This window comes from Brachionichthys hirsutus, unplaced genomic scaffold, assembly GCF_040956055.1.
Source record: "Brachionichthys hirsutus isolate HB-005 unplaced genomic scaffold, CSIRO-AGI_Bhir_v1 contig_919, whole genome shotgun sequence".
Classification (NCBI taxonomy): Eukaryota; Metazoa; Chordata; class Actinopteri; order Lophiiformes; family Brachionichthyidae; genus Brachionichthys; species Brachionichthys hirsutus.
This window is the reverse complement of record NW_027180427.1, coordinates 72,723-94,832: the sequence shown is the minus strand read 5'-3', so window position 1 is coordinate 94,832 and position 22,110 is coordinate 72,723. Positions and strand designations below refer to the sequence as shown.

The 22,110-nt window shown below is 44.0% G+C and overlaps 4 protein-coding genes across 4 annotated transcripts; 2 read left to right on the top strand and 2 right to left on the bottom strand.

Annotated features, from left to right (window-relative positions):
• Positions 1-187: 187 nt before the first annotated feature.
• LOC137914842 (cell surface glycoprotein CD200 receptor 1-B-like) lies at positions 188-3,095 on the top strand. The gene is made up of 6 exons (XM_068758337.1): positions 188-272; positions 1,131-1,436; positions 2,227-2,499; positions 2,615-2,717; positions 2,821-2,866; positions 2,961-3,095. Exons 1-6 carry the CDS (start codon positions 188-190, stop codon positions 3,093-3,095), a joined length of 948 nt encoding a protein of 315 aa, XP_068614438.1.
• Positions 3,096-4,642: 1,547 nt separating this feature from the next.
• Positions 4,643-14,552, bottom strand: LOC137914841 (OX-2 membrane glycoprotein-like). Its single transcript, XM_068758336.1, has 6 exons — positions 14,548-14,552; positions 14,312-14,349; positions 8,459-8,779; positions 7,421-7,747; positions 5,324-5,608; positions 4,643-4,782 (listed from the first exon to the last, which is right to left on the bottom strand). Exons 1-6 carry the CDS (start codon positions 14,550-14,552, stop codon positions 4,643-4,645), a joined length of 1,116 nt encoding a protein of 371 aa, XP_068614437.1.
• Positions 10,361-14,433, top strand: LOC137914839 (Golgi pH regulator). The gene is made up of 14 exons (XM_068758333.1): positions 10,361-10,402; positions 10,476-10,535; positions 10,643-10,746; positions 10,816-10,922; positions 11,012-11,113; positions 11,197-11,317; positions 12,071-12,151; positions 12,231-12,340; positions 12,432-12,520; positions 12,694-12,786; positions 13,266-13,361; positions 13,517-13,606; positions 13,686-13,751; positions 13,825-14,433. Exons 1-14 carry the CDS (start codon positions 10,361-10,363, stop codon positions 14,029-14,031), a joined length of 1,368 nt encoding a protein of 455 aa, XP_068614434.1. The 3' UTR covers positions 14,032-14,433.
• Positions 14,553-15,498: 946 nt separating the features above from the next.
• LOC137914845 (Na(+)/H(+) exchange regulatory cofactor NHE-RF3-like) lies at positions 15,499-18,291 on the bottom strand. Its single transcript, XM_068758342.1, has 7 exons — positions 18,085-18,291; positions 17,645-17,858; positions 16,986-17,318; positions 16,707-16,903; positions 16,410-16,634; positions 16,027-16,338; positions 15,499-15,633 (listed from the first exon to the last, which is right to left on the bottom strand). The coding sequence occupies exons 1-7, from the start codon at positions 18,289-18,291 to the stop codon at positions 15,589-15,591; spliced, it is 1,533 nt and encodes a 510-aa protein (XP_068614443.1). The 3' UTR covers positions 15,499-15,588.
• Positions 18,292-22,110: the final 3,819 nt, after the last annotated feature.

The following is a 22,110-nucleotide window of genomic DNA, read 5'->3' as shown; positions in this document are numbered from 1 at the left end:
GTTTGTCTTTATGAGGAGGAGAACCTGCTTCACCCTGACCTTGTGAAATACTTCAACTTCATTATAGACCATGACAGCAAGAGCAAAGTTACTTAAATGAGTTTCCTGTCAAGACGCTGTTCAGGACTGTGTCTTTAGAGAGAGGCTCTTCCCACCAGTGTACGGAGAACGTTAACGGTGACTGGAGATGAGGGAGACGATGTGGATTTATGCCGCGTTCATCAGCTTATTGTCTGGAGCATGGAGCCAAGGGTCAGGACTGAAGCCTGGGGGTATGTTTTAGAAATTATTCTCATTATTTTATCATTACAGTATGTTTTTTTGACAGAGAAGCCCAAACAGGTGGTCTTCGTAGGATGTATTCACATTGTGTACCGCTGTATTTGTTACTGCTGCCAATTAAAATAACAATTTAATACCATGAAAGTGTCATTTTGGACACGCTACTTTATCTGTGACGCTGGGCAGAGTCATGATCTGTAAAGGCAACCGCTTAGCATCTTCCTGCTGTGGTTTGTCTCATAGGAGTCAGTGGAAACAGCATGGCTGGAGCCTGGAGGCGGGGGTAGAGCACACGCTGGCAAGGGAGGAAATAATCATACTGAGCATCGATTTCTGAATGAGTGGAATGAGTGGAAATCACGATTTCAGATGGGGGGTAGCACCATGATGCGTTATTCTCTCTCTGTTGTGGGGAAAGGTGTAGGCGTGGGTTTGTCATCCCAAGTCGTGCAACTCGAGCTGGTGTCTCATCCGGGGTGTACGCCCTCCCTCTGGCCCGTATTCAGCTGGGACAGACTCCAGCAGAACCCGTGACCCACAGCTTCCGATAAAAGCAGCTGCAGACGAGGCGATTACGGTCGTCTCGTCTTCAAGAAGATGAATTGATATTAAAGTCGTATTAAAGTACTGTAAATTAAAGTATTAAAGTATGACCCAACTAAGCTAAAAAAAGGTTTCAACCACATCCTTTATTTCATAGCTGCAACTGTATAACCTTTTATTTATCTTGCGCATCATACCTAAAATTACAGATGTGCAACATTTTCTTTTGAGTTTATTTATGTTGTTAGGCCATATTTTCCCATATGTATCCTGAAATAATAAAATTGTTCTTTGCTTGTTTCCAGTTGTCAGACATTCAGCTTTCAACTTGGGGAGTGATGCCAACTTGACATGCAGCAATAAGACCCGGGCAGAGACATTTTATGTTATCTGGAACTTAAATTTGACAGACAAATTCTGTAAGATTGCCTTTAGTAATGATGGACGGCATGAAAACTCCTGCAATGATGGCAAGACACTCCGAGACACGGCCAGCGCTCAGTCGTTCCTGCACATCTCAAACTTCTCGAGCGATGACGTGGGGACTTACACGTGCCAGTCGGCCTACAAAGGAGGAGGTGACCGTCATGAGTTCAAAGTTTCTATCACAGGTAGGAATTTTCTAATTGGAAAAATACATTTAATGGTGCATTTTCCAAAAAAATGACCACAGATTCTACTTGCTTCTAGCGGGATGTTATAGTCGACGCTTTATTTAAAACATGTGGTGAAAATTATTCTTTGCTTGTAATTATTTAGATTTTTGTAATATTTGCCTACATTATAAAGTGTCTGCTACTGAATTCTTTCTTTCCTTCCGGATTGCGATTGTGATTTTCTGCTCCTCCCTTGTTAGACGCGCTTTCACTGTTAAATACACGACGTTGCTCTCATCAAATGTCTCCTGCAAATGTTTAATGCTCACAAATATTTATGCTCATTTTCAAACTGAAAAGCAATTTATTGTAATTTATGTAATTTATTGTCATTCAGTGGGGTAATTTATTTTAGATTAATTGTTAGTTTGCATCGGCGGTGTAAAATCATTTTATTTTTATTTTTGTTTTTCTAATGTTACGTTGCATCAATTGAGTTATTGAATATTGGTTTTATTTTTATTTGTATTGTTAAATTTGTATTGTTAATCGTGGATGATTTATGTACGAAGGACTTTCAACGGAAACAAGACCGCAAGGGCTTTTTTGAAATGCTCCTCTTAGACAGGATGTTTGACTTTATTTGTACTGTAATACATGCTACTGTGTGACTATACTTGTACTCTAACATTCTATCTAATAAATATATTCATCATCATCATCATTTAAAACTACTTGTAAACTACTATCAGGTAGGAGAGAACATCCAATGTTGATTCTAATGTCTCTTGTTGAATCTTGTCAGTCCCTCCCAGTATATCGTCCTGGTTAGAGCGAAGAGACAACAAGCTGGTGGCCGTGTGTAAAGCTGAAAGAGGAAAACCTGCAGCCAACATCAGCTGGAGTCACGTGTTAAACTCAACCACTGTGGAAACAACACTGGCTGATTCAAACGGGTTATTTACGGTGGAAAGTCATCTTAAACTCCCCGAGGGAGTGGATATAGAAAAGCTGAGCTGTACCATCCGCCACCCGTACTGGCCAGAGGAAAAGATTTTGTTACCAAAACTGAGAAAAGGTCAGGATGGAGATTTTCTTTAGTGTTTGCTATTGTTTTGGTATTTTTGCACATACTTTATACTCGTGTCTAACAGATTATTTCTATGTTTTAAATGTTCATTCTTTCACGGCAGGTTATGTCCCTTGGCTGTGTGTCATTATTGTGGTGGTGGTGGTGGTGGTCTTTGTGGTCTTGATAGGAATTATATTTATTGTACGAAAGAAACAGACTTTGAGGTAAGGATTATTATTTGATGAAAATGAGCTGCTCAATTGCAGATTGCAAAGATCTTTTTTTTTTCTGATAATTGAATGAATTCGTTCATCCACGTTTTCCCAGGCGAGGCCAACAGTCCAACAATCCAGCATCATCCAAATCTTCCCCGGTAGGCATCTTCCTGCACCCCGCACTTTAAACGAAGCCGTTTTTCCACATTATTAGGTTTCGCTAATGAATTGTGTGTTGTTTGTTTTTTCCAGAGTGACAATGTAGAGGAAGTGGAACCCTATGCCAGCTATGTTCAACGTGTAAACTCTATCTATAACTCATCTGCGGAGTTGTTCACACAGCATCCTGCACATGCTTCAGGATCACACCTTAGTGCACATACGTGAGAAACCGAGGAATATGAAACTCAGACATGGTGAGGAAGCAGAGAGATATGACGTCTGAGAAGGAAGGGAAACCTCGTGTCACACACTGACTCTATACCTGTGTGGGTCTCATGGAGAACATGAAGAAAACTGCAGCTGAAATGAGCAGAACGCCCTCCTCAGACAGACGCAGCAGTCCAAATCTACGATAAGAGTTCTTTTTGATGTTGTTCTGAAAGCATTGTATAATGATAAGTAAATACTTAGTACTATTTATTATATTACAGGCTTGCTGACTTTTTTTTTTGCTTTTGCTGTGGCCAACCATATAAACATGTCTAATAGAGAAGGTAAGTGTGATTTACCTCAATGTGGACAATATGCTTATGGTGAGCACTGTATGTGTGTGTCTCTGCTGCCCCGTGTGGTGAACATGAATATAGCTTGGGAGTCTGAAGCATTATCTATGGACTTTGTCCATCTCCAGTACCGCCGTACGTTGGTGTCAAATAAATACACACATGAGGATGCATCTTGGATCCAGCGTCTCTGTATAGGCCTTATAGGTTTGGGCAATATAAAGTAAGACTAATTTATCTATAACTATTTCTGTTGTCATTCACATACCTGTAAAAAAAAAAAAGCAGCCAAACACAGAAGGAATGATCGATCATCATTTCAATATTTCTCACTCAAAACATACGAGGACAACAAACGGCGATTCACCTTTATCGCTCGTATCAATGAATTAACATACAACATAGGAACGATCATGAACCATCTTATAAATCAAATCTTTCATTGGATTTTTACTTTAAGACATGAAATCCTTGGTCTATTTATCACACTCAACATTATCATATGAAATGTCTTGACTCTGACATGCAGAGGCAACAGGACACACATTTCACACAGAGACACAGAAGAGGTTTCTATAAATCCGCTGCGGTTGGGTGAGTAGAGGCGAATATCGTTGAACAGTTGCAGCTCATCCATAGGATCGCATTCAACATCCTACTGAGGTGCATCCGACCAGTTCCCCTTCCTGCAAAGATGCTGCTGCTGCTGCTGCTGATGATTCAGGGACACAATTCATCCTCTTCTATTTAACTTCAGGTTTCATCCAAGCGACTGCTCATCTGAAAATAAACACACAACAATAACAGCGGCTCTGAGCCCCAGCATCATCCACACAACCCGTGTTCATTAAGGCCGAACCTTAAGGGTGAACCTCCCCCCATCCTTGCTTCTGAATGCCTGAGCCTCTTACGGATTTGCTTTCATAACCGGTAAACCTTGTACCTGTGGAATGTTCCTCATCTTTCCCATCTGTCTACATCCAGTGTTGCTGGAACCAAGATCAGAATGATCTGAATTATTATTTTTTTTTTTTTTTACAGATTTTATGCTTTGTTAAAATACTTATGCAAAACATAAGGAGGTTTTTTCTGCCTCTCCAGTGACCCGTTGACTTTAATCAATCGCAGATTGTTCTCCTCACAGGGAATTCTAAAACCACCCAGCCTCTTCGAGCGTAGCGATGTAGATGGGTGCGACACTGGTTTCTTCTACTGCCTGATATAAACCTTGAGAATGCTAGTCTCACCTTCTTTGCGCAGGAAACACTTCCAAAGGCAAAAACAAAGGGACATGACCAGCAGCGCTGCTACGGTCGTTACTGAGATCAGGATTGTAAGAGCCGTCCCAACTGGGGAGAGAAAGGACACATTCCAAAAACATTAATATATTACTGGGGTTAAACCTGTTCTTTGCAGATCTAGATTAAATATTATTAGAAGCTAAGTGTATATCAGTGTCTGTAGCTATGCTAGTCTGATCACAACTTCCTTTTTATGCACCGTTATCGTTGAACGATGCAGACACAGAAAAGTCCCAGGACTTCAGGAAGGCGTGAAGAATTTTGAGACCGTTGTCAGCTAAGAAGGATTTTGTGCTACGTTTGGGGAAAATATGTTGCATTGAGGCTTTCATGCTGTTCTTGTGTGATTTGTTTACTACAAACAGCAAGTAAATAATATATCAGACCATTCATGATTTGTTTTAAATATATAAATGAAATGAAATATATTACGTTTTTTCTTTCTTTCTTTTTTTAAATGTGACATTCTCATACAAATAAAGGTCATTTGAGTTTGAAACATTGCTTTGCAGGAGGATAAAAACAACAACAACAACAGAATTTCTGTCAGAAATGTGGCGTAAGCAAGAGTCGAGCGATGTCACCTCACTTTTTGTGTTCATGGATACAGCGATCGGGGACTCGAGCCCTTTGTGGTGCACCAGGCATTTGACGGACACGTCTTTCAGCAGCCCAGATTGGACAGACAGTGTGCTGATGACCAGAGTGGTCCCGTCGTCCTGGGGGAGATGTGTGGTCACGGGGGGCCCAAGAGTGCGGTTATCTCGCTCTACGTTCCACACGATCTCTGCTGGGGGGCGCGACGCCGAGGTGCAGTTGGCTTCGATCACACCCGGAGAGGTAGTCTTGTAGCTCACCTGAGGTTTGGGCAGCACTGGGAGAAAACAGAAGCAGCATAGGAAGGCTCAGGAACGTGTTTATGCACAACCAAGGACGAGTGGAGAGGATTTAAACCCTGAAAAAATAACCCCAAACCTAAATCTAACTCTAACGGCAACATGAATGACCGGCTCACTGGAACACGCTCTGCCAAGCAACACATTATTTGATATAGTGCATTTTATTACATTCATTCTTCTTCACTTGATCCATTTTGCCGTGTTTAATGCACAAGTCAAAAACCTCTGAGGCTTTTGCTGCGTTGGCTTAGCCTCTGCGTGTTCAGGCTGTCTTCGGTTAAATCACGGTGATGATCCTGGAGAATATCCTCGAAGCTTCTGGATCAGTTCAGGGTTCAGGTATGTGGATTCCTGAACTTTTAAGTTACTGTTCTCGGGGCCGAGCAAGGAATGCGACGCACTGGAACCGGCAACGTTTATGTTGGCGAGAACGCGTGGAGTCAAAGATATTTTATAGTTCGAATGTCTCCTTGGGAAAACCCTGTCTGGACTGCAGCGTAGCAGATTTAATGGTGGGTCATAAAATATAAATATCTAATACCCAATACCAACAGGTACCAGCAGGGACAAGACACAAACATGAAAGTGGTTTATCACCAAATCAGTCACCTGAATTGTGTTTTTGTCCCCCCTCAGAATCCACTATTCGCAGTGCTTATTTACAATATGTTTAATACGTCACATCTTTTATGTAACGACGCTTTGCTGCCCTGTAATGCATTTTAATTCCATTGGTTGTAGAAGATTTATTATGATTTGCCTCACTTACATCCGTTCTTTTCAAGCGCATTTGGATTTCCTTTAACCATCGCTGCCACTGTCTGCAGAGTAGAAATGGGGGTAAAGCTGACACGAATTGTACCTGAGGAACACCTGGCGTGCAGCACGGATCAACTTAAAACAAAAGCGCATCTGTTTGTGGGTATAACTGACAGAAAGGGGAAAATCGAGGGAACACAAATGAGCAAAAAGAGAGAAAGACAAAGCACAGAGGGAATCAGTGTCTGCTGCAGACACTAACCCAGTCATGCACCCCCTCCCTCGCTCCCTGCCGCCGTCATTCCGTCTAATGCTCCATTCTTTCTTATGGACACACCCTTCTGTGTTTGTGTGGTAACAGATCAGCCACCAGTATAGCATAGTCTGTCAAAGGAAAGCATGCAGCAGAGCCATTCAGGAAGCAAAGATCAGCATTCCTGTCTAAACCCCAGGGGTACCTGCCTCTCCCAACATTTGGGTTGAATCTTTGCATGATCCAGTCCTCTCAGCTCGTGGACCTGATGCAGGATAGATTCCCTCACGGCTGTCCAGCTGGTTCACACGAGTGGGACACGAGTGGGACACCAGTGGGAAGCGAAGCAGCGTAACTCATCGGCAACAGCTTCCCTGGAGCTCTTTGTTCAGACTGTTTTAATGATGCATTCAGCTTGTGTCTGAGAACATAAATGAGCGCCTGACTTTGGTCCAGAGTGAAACATGTCATCTCGATGGATCATCACGGTCTCCGGGCTTTGATTCCAAATCACATGATTTGTTCTCCAAACACATTTGGTGCAAAAGGTCAAACGTTCCAGTTGTCTCATACTCAATCAAAGGAGATTTCAAAAAAACAAGTCTCCGATTTATTTTCAAAGGACGGTGCCTGATCAGATACAGATGACCTTCTACATGGAGACATTTTATTATCATTATTCACCCTACAAAAGTCTATTTTCCTTCCTTTGTGAGCCCTTCTATGAATGCATTCTGAAACAATCACTAATGGCTAATTAGAAAAATATGTTTACCGTAAATGGTGAGGCAAACCCTGGCGCTCTTTTCCCGGTCGGGGAGCGTGTACAGGCAGGTGTAGCATCCCTCGTCCTGGATAGCGACGGGCTGGATGGCGAGCTGGCTGTCAGACAGGGAGGCGCTGAGCCAAACTCTCCCCTGGTACGGCGGCTCTATCATGGCGTCGCTACGCTTTGCAAAGGAGGCCACCTCTGTGGAATCTCCCCGTGCAGACGAATGTCTCCACAGGATCTGCTGCACCTTTTCAGGCAAACCGAAGGAGCAGGACAGGAGGGCCTTCTTGCCTCGCACCGCAGTCACGTTGCTGCCGCCAGTGACTTGCGCTAGGAGTATAAAGAGGCCATGATCCGATTAAAGGGTGAGGAATGAAGGGAAGAGGCAAGAAAAAACATTACAAGGAGACAGAGGGTGAAAAATAGCACAAAGCTAAACATTAAGAACACGAAGCCCCCTGAACAGAAACCATGCAGACTGGAATCTGCAGCAGCTGTTTCTGCTTCGGAGAAAAGTCCTTCTTGACCTGCTGCAGCTCAGCGCTTTATTAACATGACTACATCCAAGTCTCTACGGGATCATCAACTTAAGGATGTCTTGATTTTTTGGGAATCACCACTGCTGATATCCAGGCTGCATAGAGCAGTAGCCATCCCTGAGAATAGTAACGTCTCAGGGTTGTTCGATTGTAAAGGGGCAAATATCCAAAATCAATCACAGCATGTTGTTTTAACTGAAATTATAATCAGATGTTCTAAAACAGCAGACTCGGGTCAATTCACCAAATAAACTTAAGTCAGATTTAGTGAGAACGCATCTCTTTGCATATTAGACCAAATAAATGTCTAACATGCAAATAGATGTGGTCTCACTCATTCATCAAAAAACGGATCATAAGACAATAAAGCAGATATAAATGCAGATCAAATTACTCAGTAGAAGAAAATAGGTCGATTTAAAACTGATTGAACTGAATATATCCTCATAGAGACAACCCAGAGTGATGCTGTGGGCTGCCTGTCCTCAATGGCCTTACTCACAGGTAACAGCGAGGCAGGTCTGTCCCTGCTTTGAACCGGGCGGATGCATGTCAAAGATGCAGGTGTAGCAGCCCTCGTCCCGGAAGCCCACCCTGCGGATGGTGATCGCCGAGCTGTCCTTCGGAGAGGACGCGAGCTCCACGTGCTGCTGTCCACTCACGCTGCCTTTCAGCCCGGGTTGGTGGGTCAGCAGTGTCTGGTTGTGGACGTCCAGCCAGCGCACCTGCCTCAGAGACTCACCGCGATCCCGTGAAACACTGCAGGTCAGAGTGAAAGGCTTCTCCACTGGAGCTTCCAGACGCGCCGGCGCTGTCACCCTGCCTGAAACGTCCACCCAATGACAAACATTGTTCAAATCCTTGCTTAGAGTTTGTGCAGATCTTTTATTATGAGCATGGCTTACTTACCGTGAAGACATCTCACCACCAGTAAGAGTACGCACAGCGGCAGAGCGTTCCTCGTAGCCTTCATCGCTCATTCAACAATGAGGGCGAAGGGTGAGCACTGAGACGGGAATGTTTCGGTGCCTGATTCAGCACAATTTGAACTCCAGGACTCCCAAAGGACTGTTGATCCAGCCGTGATCCAGACATACGTTTGACGTTATGGTGGAATTTGGAGCATCTTCTCGTGATCCTTAGATGCTGCCAGCAATTCAGTTATTCCCTGGGAGGCAACGCAAATTTAAGTCAATCCCGAATCAGCGGGGTTAAAAGTGATCAGATATTTTATAACATTTAAGTTTGAAACAACTTGCAACGACTTAATTAACTACTTAAAACAATTTATACACCAAATACAACAATTAAAAAATACCCTTTTCCCCTCTGCTCTTCTACTCATAAACTGTACAAACACGATATTTAGACACTCACCTCTACTTTTTCTAATTCCTAAAAGACATCCGTTGAGGACGGTCTACCCCAGTAACATTTTATCCGTCCTTATGACCCGGGCCAGCAGTCTATTCGGGCATCACTGCAGAAAAGCGCACCAGCAGCACAATGAACAAAACCGGCGGCGGCTCAGAACTCCGGTTGGCTTCTGAAGCCAAACGCCAGCGTCACACTCACAGCGACCTCCAGTGCATTTCAGAGAGTAGCGCTGCATTGTTTCAGGAGAACGAGAAAGCCGGAACCATTCATAAACATATTAATATTACAACTGAAGAGAAATGCAATTTGTAATATAAAACCTGTCAACATTCAAAACATTTAGAAAATGTTGTATTGACATTTAAATGTTAAAGCATGACAAGGACAAGAGTTACACATAATTGTTTATAAAAAGAGTAGAAGAATACAGAATATAATTGTTCCCACTCTATTATGACGATGATGATGATGATTATTATTAGTAGTCGTATTATTATTATTATTATTATTATTATTATTATTAGTAGTTGCAGTAAGTAGTCAGCGTAGTAGTCATGGCAGCAGCAGAATTACGTAGTAGCATTATCATCTCTACTAAAGCAGCGATCGGCAATTGTGTTGTTTTGTCGCCCCCTGTAGGTAAATGTCACAATTATAAATAGATAGAAGAACTACAGAACATAACATCGTTGAATAAGATTATCAAGTTTGTGTTTTAGCATGAATAAAAATAATTTACAGAGCGATTCCGGTTTTGTCTAATTTTGTAATACTGTATTGTAATTGGGTTTTGTCGCGTCATAATTCTTCGACGGAAGTGTGGTGGTCGGAAGCTTATTGGCGACGTACCTGCTGAGCGATAACGTTGAGCAGCCGAACAACAAATGCTTCCAAAATGAGCTCAATAGCATCATAACAGACATTTCCTAGTTTTCCGGTCTGTCGGTGATTTCATGTCGACACGGAGGGAAACTTCTCTCGACAGCTACGCCTTCAGGATCAGCTGAATAAAGGCTGCTTTCGAGACATGTCGTTTCTCGTGGACTCGGTCATCATGTTCACCTCACAGGTAATTACGAGCTGGCCAAGTGAGACAAATACAAATGTCTTCCCTCAAGTAATCCCCGTTTAATCCCCTTTAGGCGCTGTTCTTCGGCTTTGGCTGGTTATTCTCGATGCGGCAGCTTTTCAAAGACTACGAGGTCTGCCCTTATTCGAGGAATTTATTTCAGACGTGATTCTGATGAGAAAACAAATGCACGTTTGTATCTGTATCGACGGCTGTCATTGTTTTGGTGTTTGTTGACAGGTGCGACAGTACATCGTCCAGGTGGTGTTCTCTGTCACCTTTGCTTTTTCATGCACCATGTTTGAGCTCATCATCTTTGAGATTCTGGGGGCCTTAAGCAGCAGGTGAGTGCGTTCTCTGCGGGATCTGACCCGCGGTTTTACTGCGACAGCTTTTAATCGTCTTTGCCTCAGCTCCAGGTATTTCCACTGGAAGCTGAACCTCCATGTGATCCTGCTGGTTCTCATCTTTGTGGTGCCTTTCTACATCGGTTACTTCGTCGTCAGCAACATCCGCCTGTGTAAGTACGGCCGGCTGCTCAGCAGTGAGAATAAACGCTTGAAATAACCGATGAATCCTGTGTCACAGAAAGCCTTTTGCTTTGTGCAGTGCACAGGCAGAGGCTTCTATTTGCTTGCATGGTGTGGTTCACCTTCATGTATTTCTTCTGGAAGTTGGGAGACCCGTTTCCCATCCTCAGCCCGAAGCACGGTGAGTGCGTGTCCCTTTCTCGCTCCCACAGCGAGTGAAGCGGTAGCCGAGCCGTTTTCAGCCTGTCGTCTGTTTTTCTCCAGGCATCCTGTCGATTGAGCAGCTCATCAGTCGGGTCGGTGTGATCGGGGTCACTCTCATGGCTCTGCTGTCTGGCTTTGGTGCTGTCAACTGTCCCTACACATATATGTCATATTTCCTTCGGTAAGCTCAGCTGCGGCTTTACTCCGACCGTCATCAGTCATGTCAAACATCCTCTTAAACGAGGTCTGCCTATGAGACGTCCTGATCCACGCCCCTGTTTGGACGCCATGCTGCCGGTGCGATGATGATGATGAATATATTTATTAGATGGGAATGTTAGAGTACAGTTACAGTCAGACAGTAGCATGTATTACAGCACAAGTACAGTCAGACAGTAGCATGTATTACAGCACAAGTACAGTCAGACAGTAGCATGTATTACAGTACAAATAGTCAGACAGTAGCATGTATTACAGTACAAATAGTCAGACAGTAGCATGTATTACAGTACAAATACAGTCAGACAGTAGCATGTATTACAGTACAAATAGTCAGACAGTAGCATGTATTACAGCACAAGTACAGTCAAACATCCTGTCTAAGAGGAGCATTTCAAAAAAGCCCTTGCGGTCTTGTTTCCGTTGAAAGTCCTTAGTACATAAATCATCGACATTTAACAATATAAATAAAACGAATATTAGATTCCTAACTTGATGCAAAATAACAATACATTAAAAATAAATTACACCACAGATGCAAAATAACAATAAATTAAAAAGACACATAATATGTACAACGTAGGTGGACAAAAAAAGGGGGTGGGGGGTTGATCCGGAGAGAGTCGTGATGACTATCTCCGTTTCTGCCCCCCCTGAAAGGTGAATTTTTAGGGCCGTTTTGAATGACGCTGCCTGCTCTGGCGTTTTTCCACAGAAATGTAACAGACAGCGACATTCTCGCTCTGGAGAGGCGACTGCTTCAAACGATGGACATGATTGTCAGCAAGAAGAAACGGTGGGTGAAAACGAGGATGAATCTAATGATGCAATTCTAATGGAAGAAAATGATTGAGCCTCAGATACGTTGTGTCTAGGATCGCCATGACGCGGAGGCAGATGTACCAGCGTGGCGAAGATCAGAACAAACAGACCGGATTCTGGGGCATGATCAAGAGCGTCACCTCGCCTCAAGCAGGCAGCGAAAGTATCCTCACACTTATGTGTTATGTTTGCGAAGGGTGTTCATTTTTATCATTTTATTGTAACTCATGTCAGCTGTAACGTCTTTCCTTCAGACCTATCTTTGATCCAGCAGGAGGTTGATGCTCTGGAAGAGTTGAGTCGGCAACTCTTTCTGGAGACTGTGGATCTGCAAGCCACGAAGGTAGCACAAACGCACACACACACGCACACACACACACACACACACACACACGTCTATAGGGACAACAAGGCGAGACATGGAGGCTGGAATCTGGAGTAAAGTTATTGTTGGATATTAACCTGCTGGTCATTTTCCCTTACTGTAATCTGACCCGCCTCCTCTCCTTGGTTTAGGAACGAATTGAGTACTCAAAGACATTCCAGGGGAAATACTTCAACTTCCTTGGCTACTTCTTTTCCATTTATTGTGTTTGGAAAATCTTCATGGTAAGAACATTCCCGGCGGCGTCTTACCCATGCTAGTGTCTTCCGTCACTGACCGGTCGGTACAGGGCGTGCTGCGGCCCTGTTTTGTAATCACCTTTATTACTGAGGATGTGCTTTACGTAGTACACGGCTTTCAATGCGGTAGAGTGAGGGACGACCAGAAGAGTCACGAAGGAACTCTCAGTTATTCATTAATGACCGATTGGACTCCAGAATAGAGTTTCTGGAGACTCAAGCTTAGTAAATCGTTATTTAAGGATTAGTTGATTGATATCTGCCTATAAACATGTTGACCTTCGTCTTTATAAGTCATTCCTGATTAACTCCCTGCTCAACTGCACACTTTTCAGAATGTAACTCACTTTTGCACCACTGCTGTGTCGAGGTGTCGAGTTCCAACCAGAACTCTGATCTGAACCTGTAATCGATTACCAAGTACTTTTATATTTCTGTTAAAGCGCCTCTCATCTCTACCGTAGGCCACAATAAACATTGTGTTTGATCGAGTTGGAAAAACGGATCCAGTGACAAGGGGCATCGAAATTACCGTGAACTACTTGGGTATCCAGTTTGATGTAAGAAGTACACACACACGCACACACACACACACACACCTGTAATGGGAATCGCATGTCAGATTGCACAGCTGTAAGGATAATGCTGCGCCCTCCTCTGTTCCCGTTCCTTCCCGTCTCGCTGCTGTTCTCATTCTTCTCTTCCTCCCCGCCAGGTGAAGTTTTGGTCCCAACACATCTCTTTCATTTTGGTGGGAATCATAATCGTTACATCCATTCGGGGTTTACTCATCACCCTGACTAAGGTAACATCATCTCATGATATAAGCTAAGCTGGCTTACAGACCATGGATTTCTCTTTAACCGTTTAACACTTGTTTCTAGTTCTTCTATGCAATATCGAGCAGCAAGTCCTCCAATGTCATTGTGCTGGTCTTTGCTCAGATCATGGTGAGTCGGTCTCTTGACAGTTTTAACACAACCTGCAACCAGTTGCTGAAGCAAACTGTTGTCTTGGTCTCAGGGGATGTATTTTGTCTCCTCTGTGCTGCTGATGCGTATGAGCATGCCGCTGGAGTATCGCTCCATCGTGACCGAGGTCCTCGGAGAGCTGCAGTTCAACTTCTACCACCGCTGGTTTGACGTCATCTTCCTGGTTAGCGCCCTGTCGAGCATTCTCTTCCTGTATCTGGCCCACAAGCAGGCGCCGGAGAAACACATGGCTCTCTGATCCAGAGGTGGATGCCATTCCCCACCTCTGGAGTACATCCAGTAATTGCGTTCTTTTTGTGCTGGACTTGATTATATAGACTGTCTGTTCCTGAATCAGGAACAACTGATTGTTGGATGGAAATAGTGTAAAGAAAAAAGCTTTTAAAGGGGCCTCTCTTCTGTGACAAAACACTGTTAGAACTTTATTTCTTACCACTAATGCAAAGGTCTTGTTGTCTGTTCTCTTTAATTCTCCTGACTTTTGTCCAGAAAGGTCTTTTTTTTTTTTTTCTGCGAACACTGGAGCTGGACTGTTTGCAGCAAACTCCTGCTGCTGCTTTTTGTTTAAGGTGTAAATGGACTTTATCAAGAAAGGTGATGATGGTCACTCACACTATCATTTAACAAATGTCATTTACAGATGCTTATAAAGCAAGTTTAACCCGGGATTGTATGACTTCATTTGTCTGCGTTCATGGAAGCTCCTTGGTTTTACAAACACAGGATATGGTGTTATTACCCAAAGTGCACTGACTGCATACCGGAATGGGACTGGATGTTACAATCCTTTATTACCTTGATAAATGGGTAGGGATTATAGTCATCACAGGGCAGGATAGAAGGGGCTAAGGGTTTCATTGGGGTCATCAGGTGGGCACCCTCCATCATAGGTGTTTCACTGAACAGGCCCACGACACCTCAAGAGGGTTCAGCAGCAACACCTGGCGTCCCGGGTGTGCCCCCCTCTGCCTTACCCCCTTCTATACCCCCTGCTGTTGTCTCTCCTCCTGATCCAGAGCCACTGGCTTGCTCGTTCAGAAGCACTGGACAGGGCTTTGATGATTTGCCGTTGGGCCTGGCCCCGGATTCCCATGCCCCTGAGGAGACTAGTAGCGGTCCTGCCCACAAAGCCTCTGCAGCCCACTTCTACAGGGAGGGCTGTGGTCTTCCAGCCCCGTTGTTCAGCATCCGCTGCCAGCTCAGCATACCGAAGCTTCTTCCGCTCAAAGGCCTCGCCTATATTATCCTCCCATGGCACTGTGAGCTCTATGATGTAAACACTTCGAATTGAGGTAGACCACAACACAAGATCTGGCCTGAGGTTGGTCGTGGCGATCTCCACTGGAAAGCAGAGTCTCTGCTCCAGATCAACAAGGAGCCTCCAGTCCTGTGCTGCTCCCATCTGTCCTACCTCTGATTTTGGAATACAGCTCTTTAATTACTAGTGTCTTAAAAAGAGAGCAGAAACATTTCATTCTTAGAGCAGCAAATAAAGGCTGCAGTGGTGGACAGTTTATTTTCAGCATGCATGCACACACATGCTCAGATCATTACACATGCCCGCAGGTAGAGGTTCCCTCTTATATGCAACACTCATCTGCTATGGTGGAGATGTTATATTGTCAATTTCAGAAGTCTTTAACTGCGCTCGGTCTGTCTTTTCTTCCTCTCTTTGTCAGAATGATTGGACGTGTGAAAACCTTGGTGCCGATTGTAGAGAAAAATGTGACGGATTGAAAGAAGCGACTTTAGATGGACACGGGTCAAATCAGAAAACGATGATGGCGATGGCTTCTCAGAGTTTCACGTCAATGCTGCCTTCAGATGACGAAGAAGAGGTCTAGAGGGGAGGAAAGATAAAAGATCGTCGTTTAAAATAGTTAACATTCATTTATCACTTCTTTTTAAAACAGATGCTAAAAAGAGGATTAATAAAAAAGGTCCATTAGATCCATCTAATGCTATCTGAACGCTTCAGGGTTTACTGTAGATCTGTAATATCAGCTTGTTTGTTGTTTGTTATTGGTCCGGTGAGAGAATGCATTCTGGTTGAACTCTTTGCTGTATCCTGCTCCACCGGCTACATTTTCCTACAGACATCTCTCCAGCGGTGCTTCAGCAGGGATCACGTTGGACTTGCTGAACTCTCTCAAATAAATCGTTGACCTTGTCCGTCGTAGTTTATATCAATCTGCTCACTAGATGCTTCAGGTTGGGCCACGCTGCTACTCACCCTCTCTCTCACTGCTTCTCTGGCGCCTGCAGCTTTTAGATTGTCCTCCAAACTGGTCCCGGGAGATTCTTCAGAATGAACCTGGGCGTAAGACGTTTTCCCGAGGAGCCGGCGTGTGATGGCCACTCCTTTAGCCGTGAGCTGGTCGTAGGCGCTCCTGTCGGCCACGAGCATCTCCAGCGTGCTTTCACTGCGTTTGATCATTGCCACCACTTCCTCGTGGCTGTTCTTCTCCACGTTCACCCCGTTGACCTCAACCACGATGTCCTCGTCCTCCAGACCCGCCCTGTCAGCCGCTCCGCCCTTCACCACCTGAAACCGGCTTGTGCTTCACCACTGATTTGAAATGGTTCTGTGAAAATGGCGGCGTGGACGATCCTTACCTCCATAATATACTGCCCACACACCCCCTGGATGCTGTTCAGGTGAAAGCCAAAGCCACCTGAGGTCTTCTCCATTGTGCACAGCTTCGGCTTGAGCCCCTCCTTCGTTACCTGGGGAGCTAAGGACGAGCTGCTGGGAGTCGGTAAATTGAGGGCCTCGCTGTAACTGGGTGGTGAGCTGGAAGTCTTCGCGTCTTCACAGAAAACCACAGGAGACACTTTCCCCTGTGAGGGACAGAGCCGCGGCGTCATGGAGATGTCTCAGCTACGGTGTTGGAGCGTGGAAACGTTCCTCACCAGCTTGAACATCTGGTCTGTCTCTTTGTCGACCACGAGGAAGCTGCATGTCCTGCCGCTCTGTCTGATCATGTCCACCACCTGCTCATGGCTGCACTTCTCCACATCCTTGCCATCGACAGCGACTAGTCTGTCTGCCTCCTTCATGCCTGCTCTGTCTGCTGGACCCCCCTTGTCTATAGCCTTCATGAAATGGCCTGCAGATAATGAGCACACAGTCGAAACACAAGAGTCTTCTCAGCATTGCCGTGTTATTTATCAGAGCAACGCGGATCTTGCCTGTCTGCCTGGGATCCTCCCGGAGCAGGAAGCCGTAGCCGTCGGATCCGTTGATGATGTTGATGGAGCGTGGCTTGTGTGGAAGGTACTTGATGGTGGCCAACCACGATCCGATCTTCACGGGCTTGTTCTTGTAGTATTCTTGTGCTTCCTCGTCGGCCAGCAGGATCATCAGGCCGTCGCCGGACAACTTGATCTTTTCCACGATTTGATCGTGTGAGGATTCTTCCACGGTCTCCCCGTTGATCTCCAGCACACGGTCTTTGCCTTTAACCCCCGCCATGTGAGCCACTTTTCCCGGCACCACCTCTGTCATGAAAAACCCCGGTTCATCTAGAGAGGATGCCGCGAAAAATAGAAAACAAAGCACAAATGTATTTAAAGATGGCGATATTTCAGCGGAAATAAATGTTTCACTGCGATTAAAAACATCAGGAGATTTTTAGAAGCAGAAATATATTCGCTATCAATCAGGGAGGTCATAAATAAGTCAACAGTACTGGCAAAACTAACTGTTGGTGATTTGCATTGTGGGTAATCTTGGGTTTAAACTAGATCATCTTTTCTCTACACACTCACTGTGTATGTTAAACGGCTGTATTTGTATGTTATCTCTCTTTATTCGTTATTCTAAAGTTCACAAATCAAACTCTGCTCACCTTTGCCTGAGCGAAGAGAAAACCCGTAACCCAGTTTGGACTTGATCAGGTAGCAGAATTTCGGTTTCGGCGCCTGTTCGGCCGCGCCGTTAGCAGCGAGTGGGCTCTGCGGGTTGGACAGGTCCACTCCCTGCGTTTTGAGATGCTTATAGGAAGCTTCGTCCAGGATGTGAAATGTGACCGACACGCCGCTGTTTCTCACCAGGTCCACCACCTGTCCGGGGGAACACAGTCACAGCAGGAGGTCTTAAATAATGTCTTCTGGGGTCAAAGGAAAAAACCAGCTGTCTTTCTTTTCTTGCTAAATGATGTTGGATGAAAGCAAAGGTGTTTGTCATTGACGTGTTTTTGTCTGATAAACGTCTCCTAAATAAGTCATTCCCGCGCCACCATGCTGTCCTGTCTCACTTAATTCATGCCCCGCATTAATATCCCATCACCTCTGAGTGGAGCAGCCCATCAACAAACTTTCCGTTAACCCGCAGGATGCGGTCTCCGTCCTTCATGCCAGCCAGCTCAGCTTGACCGCCCATATCCAGGGAGCGGATCAGATGGCCGTCCTCGCCCTGCTCCAGCCTCAAGAAAAAGCCGAAAGTGCTACCCGGCCTCTTGGTCAAGGAAATCAACCTGGGCTTGTACCCGGACATGTCCTAATGTGGACAAGAGGGACAAAACCGTCATGTCAGTTCTACTTTCATCTGCTCCTCACTCAGTTTGGATGTAAACAAGTCAAACTGGCTTTCTGCACTCGGCACATTTATCTCCAGATGTCACCAATTAATATCAATTGTGAAATAGTCTACGTGGAATAAATCGTGATTTTGTTTTTAGACCATAGTGAACACAGCTGTAAAGATAAATTATTAAAAAAAGACAGAGAGAAGGGTTAGGTCTGAAATAAAATACAAATAAAAATCCTTTATGAATGCAGGAAACCCAACCAGAGAGGAGAATGTGGATCAGTGCTTCACTCAAGGGCTGGGGTTCGAACCACCAACTTTCTGCCTGCGCCGCCTCCTGAGCCAGAGCGTACAGCCTTTTAAAACCTCAGAGGTGCTAATAGATTCAGATTAAAAGTTGATTTCACGGCATGGCTTGAGTGTTAAGGTTAATGGTTGATGGAGCAGCTGAGTGGGAAGGGTTACCTGCAGAAGACGTGGACTTTGTCATCGGAAGCACCTGTTACTGATACATCGCCATGCGAAGGTCATAAAGGGTGTGTGTGTGTCGGTACGCTGACAGCTCGACATTAAGCGTGTGTGTGTGTCCAGTGTTCTCGTTGTGTACGATGTGTGTGTGCTATTCCGTAAAAAGACAACACTTTATGTGACGCCTGCAGAATTTGTTGATAAAATTCACCTTAAATTAATTCTGTTTATACTTTTTTTTTTTTTAGCACTGATGCAAATGTAACGTAATCAATACATATTAATAGTCAAAAATCAACTTGATAATTTTACACACATTTCTCTCATCAATAGATCCGCTTTCAGAATGAACAACTTGAGATGATATAAACATACTATATGGTCTTATTCAAGGTTTGTTCAACACAAATCTCCATATTATATTCATAAAGCAAATGTATATTTTTGTGGGTTGGTTTCGTATCGCCCGAATGTTCCCAACAGTTTATTTTTAAAATCTCGTGTGACTCCTTAATTAAGTGACCCGGTACCACCATGTATGCCCAGTCTCACCAAAAAGTGAACTTTAACTTTATTTATGGAGAATTAGGATGAAATTACTCGATGGAAAATGTTGAAATAAAATAATAGATTTAATTTCTCTCTCATCATGCAACAACTAATCCTTTCTTTTCATGGAGCCCCTTGAAGGAGTTCTAACCCCCGTAAATATGCTCTGTTTTGCTCAATTTGTTAAATAATTAGATGACATAATTATCCATGCACGTTAAGTTGAAAGCAAGTTTTAGAAACTCACCAGCTTGTTCCTGCTCAGTGTCCCGATCCAAAAGGAGTTGCTCACCTGTCACTGCTTCGCCGCTGTCTGTTGAACCTGCCAGCCGCCCCCCAACGCCGTAGGAACTTTGATGGGTCAAAGGTGAGCCTAAAGGCTGAGTTATTTAACCGCCCCGTGCAATCGGTCTCTGAAAGGAAGATGGAACCATGAAGCCTTTCAGCAGTCATTCGGTGTTCAAATGTTCAGGACGCAGTTTGAAATGGCAGCTATGATTATAGTGCAGTAAGGACTATAATCATACATGCGGTTGAAGAAAACCAGCTATGCACAAAGAGACTGTTCATATAAATAAAGGTTTTGCACCATCAGTATATATTATTAACCCTTTAAAGCCAAATGTGTCACATTTGATAAACGAGGCGTTTTGGGATTTTGAGAGTTCTACATATTGAATAAGAGCAAATTTATGTGAATTATTATAAGGTTACACTAAGACTATTCCCCCCCAAAAAAAAGATTTCTGGCAACTATTTCTTAAGATGAAGAAACATCGACTAATAGTTACGGTGGCCCTGAAGTGCAAACCACTACAACAAATTAAAAAACACTATAACATTAACGTGAGCAATACAACATTACCCTTACGGAAATACTCAAAAAATGGTAACATAATTAAAAACAAAAACAAAAAAAACTTCAGGAAAAAGTGTTTTATTTACTTTTCCCTACATTCATATATCTTAATCCTCCTCATTTCAGACATATTTTGTGGCATGAATATCTACGATGTTGGCCCCTTTACAAGCAATTTGCAGTTGAGCTGTTTTAATGGGTGTGTTTTGTTGAATCGTACTGTGGCCCACTTTGTGTGTCGTTTCACCTGATTACATTATTGTTGTTCTCTGGGGACAATATACAGGCTGTGCTGCAATGCACTTTATCTTTTAACTTTCTTCCTCTTGACAGCGTCGCTCTTAAAACAGCGGAACTTGGGACATTTCTTAGGACATCGTGTCAAATCACCATTTTTGATTGGACACCAGATGTTAGATTATACTGTCGATGCCCACATGATGCAATAATAATACAAATCTGGGTGAACAAACATCTACTTGAGTGGACAAAATGCACGTTTATTTCCTGAACGTTCACCTGCAAGGTTCTAAAGGTTCGTGTTATGCTGGGGCGTAGTTTATCTCTATAGGTTTGGCTGCTATGGTCGATAGCTATGGGTGAGTCCTCTCGTTGTAAAAGGGTTATTATGATACGATCCTTGGGATGGGACAAAGGTGGCAGCCGACCAAAGACAAGCAAAACAAATCTGCAAACGCACGTTAATTCATGACTTTGCATGCAGTTCTGTTTCAAAGCTGTATGTATTATTCCACCAGGGAGGCTGTTGTGCTCAGTTAAATTCATTGTTAGTTAAATAACACAATATTACGATGAGTTATCGCTTGTTACATCTTATTCATTTCTAAGGGTTTACAATCTATGCAGCTTTGTCTGATTTACTTATTTCTTCCTCGTTTTTGTTGATCCATTGTCTTATCACATCATCAACAGAACCATCTGACTGAATCAAATGTCCTTTTGTAAGCATCATAATTATACATGTTCCTAGAAAGTCATCTATCTATCTATCCATTTTAAAAAGGAGCAAATTGTGAAAATTCCTGATTGTTCAGTGAATGTTAGTTTTTCCCACTCAGCACTGATGAATAACAGGATGGCGCTTGACTGTCTGCCAGAAATTGAGAACTGCAGGAAATGTCAAAATGCCAGCAGGATGTGGGGCGTCAGTCTTTGTGTTTGAACATGAGGACACTCAGTCACTGGCGTATGTACCTACATGAGCACTCACAGCCCCCCCACACACACACACACACTCGCTACCAGCCTGGAGCTATGTTTGAACAATCGATTTGGGAGGTCCAGGAGCCCCAACCGGAGAACAGATGATGGGACTGGAAGGAGACAGCAATTGTCTTCAGCTTGGCTCAGCGCTGATGAATTCGCCACCCATTCCCCTCAGTCATCACCATCTGTTTACCTGGAATAAAATGAAATCTGTTGTATTTCTGCGACGCGATACCTTTCTGGATTGCTAAATCTGTCAAAGCTGCTGTTTTATTCTCTTTTATTTCATCATCGTATGCATTAATGATGTTTCACCCCTCCCAAGTTGCAGAAATGAGCTGAGTCAACCCCAGGAGAGATGACCTGGAACCTGCTTTCTTATGGAGCGGAGCATCAGCGATCAACACGTAATGCCAGTTTGTGATTACTGCACTGGTTCTCTCCTCATCTTGATTGGCATCCTCACACGAACCGTTCACGTGGGGTAAGTGGATCTTGCACATGACCTGCTTGAGACAGTTAATTAGACCACAAAAAACATTTGATGTAGGCCGATTGAAATAATGCCCTTCCCTTTTTTATTTTCTGGGAGTCATTTGAGCATTCGGCGGCCTGGCAGACAGTCCCTGCTCTCCATAGCAATAACACGCCTCAGAAAGCAGCAGCATTTTAGCCTCCCAAAT

Bases quoted from the DNA above. Each gene is read 5' to 3' on its own strand.
- LOC137914839 (XM_068758333.1), top strand. From the start codon at position 10,361: ATGTCGTTTCTCGTGGACTCGGTCATCATGTTCACCTCACAG. The intron at 10,923-11,011 runs GTAAGTACGGCC...TGCTTTGTGCAG, and splicing joins CGTCAGCAACATCCGCCTGT to TGCACAGGCAGAGGCTTCTA. The intron at 11,318-12,070 runs GTAAGCTCAGCT...GTTTTTCCACAG, and splicing joins TATATGTCATATTTCCTTCG to AAATGTAACAGACAGCGACA.
- LOC137914842 (XM_068758337.1), top strand. From the start codon at position 188: ATGAGGGAGACGATGTGGATTTATGCCGCGTTCATCAGCTTATTGTCT. The intron at 1,437-2,226 runs GTAGGAATTTTC...GAATCTTGTCAG, and splicing joins GTTCAAAGTTTCTATCACAG to TCCCTCCCAGTATATCGTCC. The intron at 2,867-2,960 runs GTAGGCATCTTC...TGTTTTTTCCAG, and splicing joins CATCATCCAAATCTTCCCCG to AGTGACAATGTAGAGGAAGT.
- LOC137914845 (XM_068758342.1), bottom strand. From the start codon at position 18,291: ATGTCCGGGTACAAGCCCAGGTTGATTTCCTTGACCAAGAGGCCGGGT. The intron at 17,859-18,084 runs GTGATGGGATAT...TCCCCCGGACAG, and splicing joins ATGGGCTGCTCCACTCAGAG to GTGGTGGACCTGGTGAGAAA. The intron at 16,339-16,409 runs GTAAGGATCGTC...AGCCGGTTTCAG, and splicing joins GTGGGCAGTATATTATGGAG to GTGGTGAAGGGCGGAGCGGC.
- LOC137914841 (XM_068758336.1), bottom strand. The intron at 7,748-8,458 runs GTGAGTAAGGCC...TTATACTCCTAG, and splicing joins GACCTGCCTCGCTGTTACCT to CGCAAGTCACTGGCGGCAGC. The intron at 5,609-7,420 runs GTAAACATATTT...GTTTTCTCCCAG, and splicing joins GGTTTGCCTCACCATTTACG to TGCTGCCCAAACCTCAGGTG.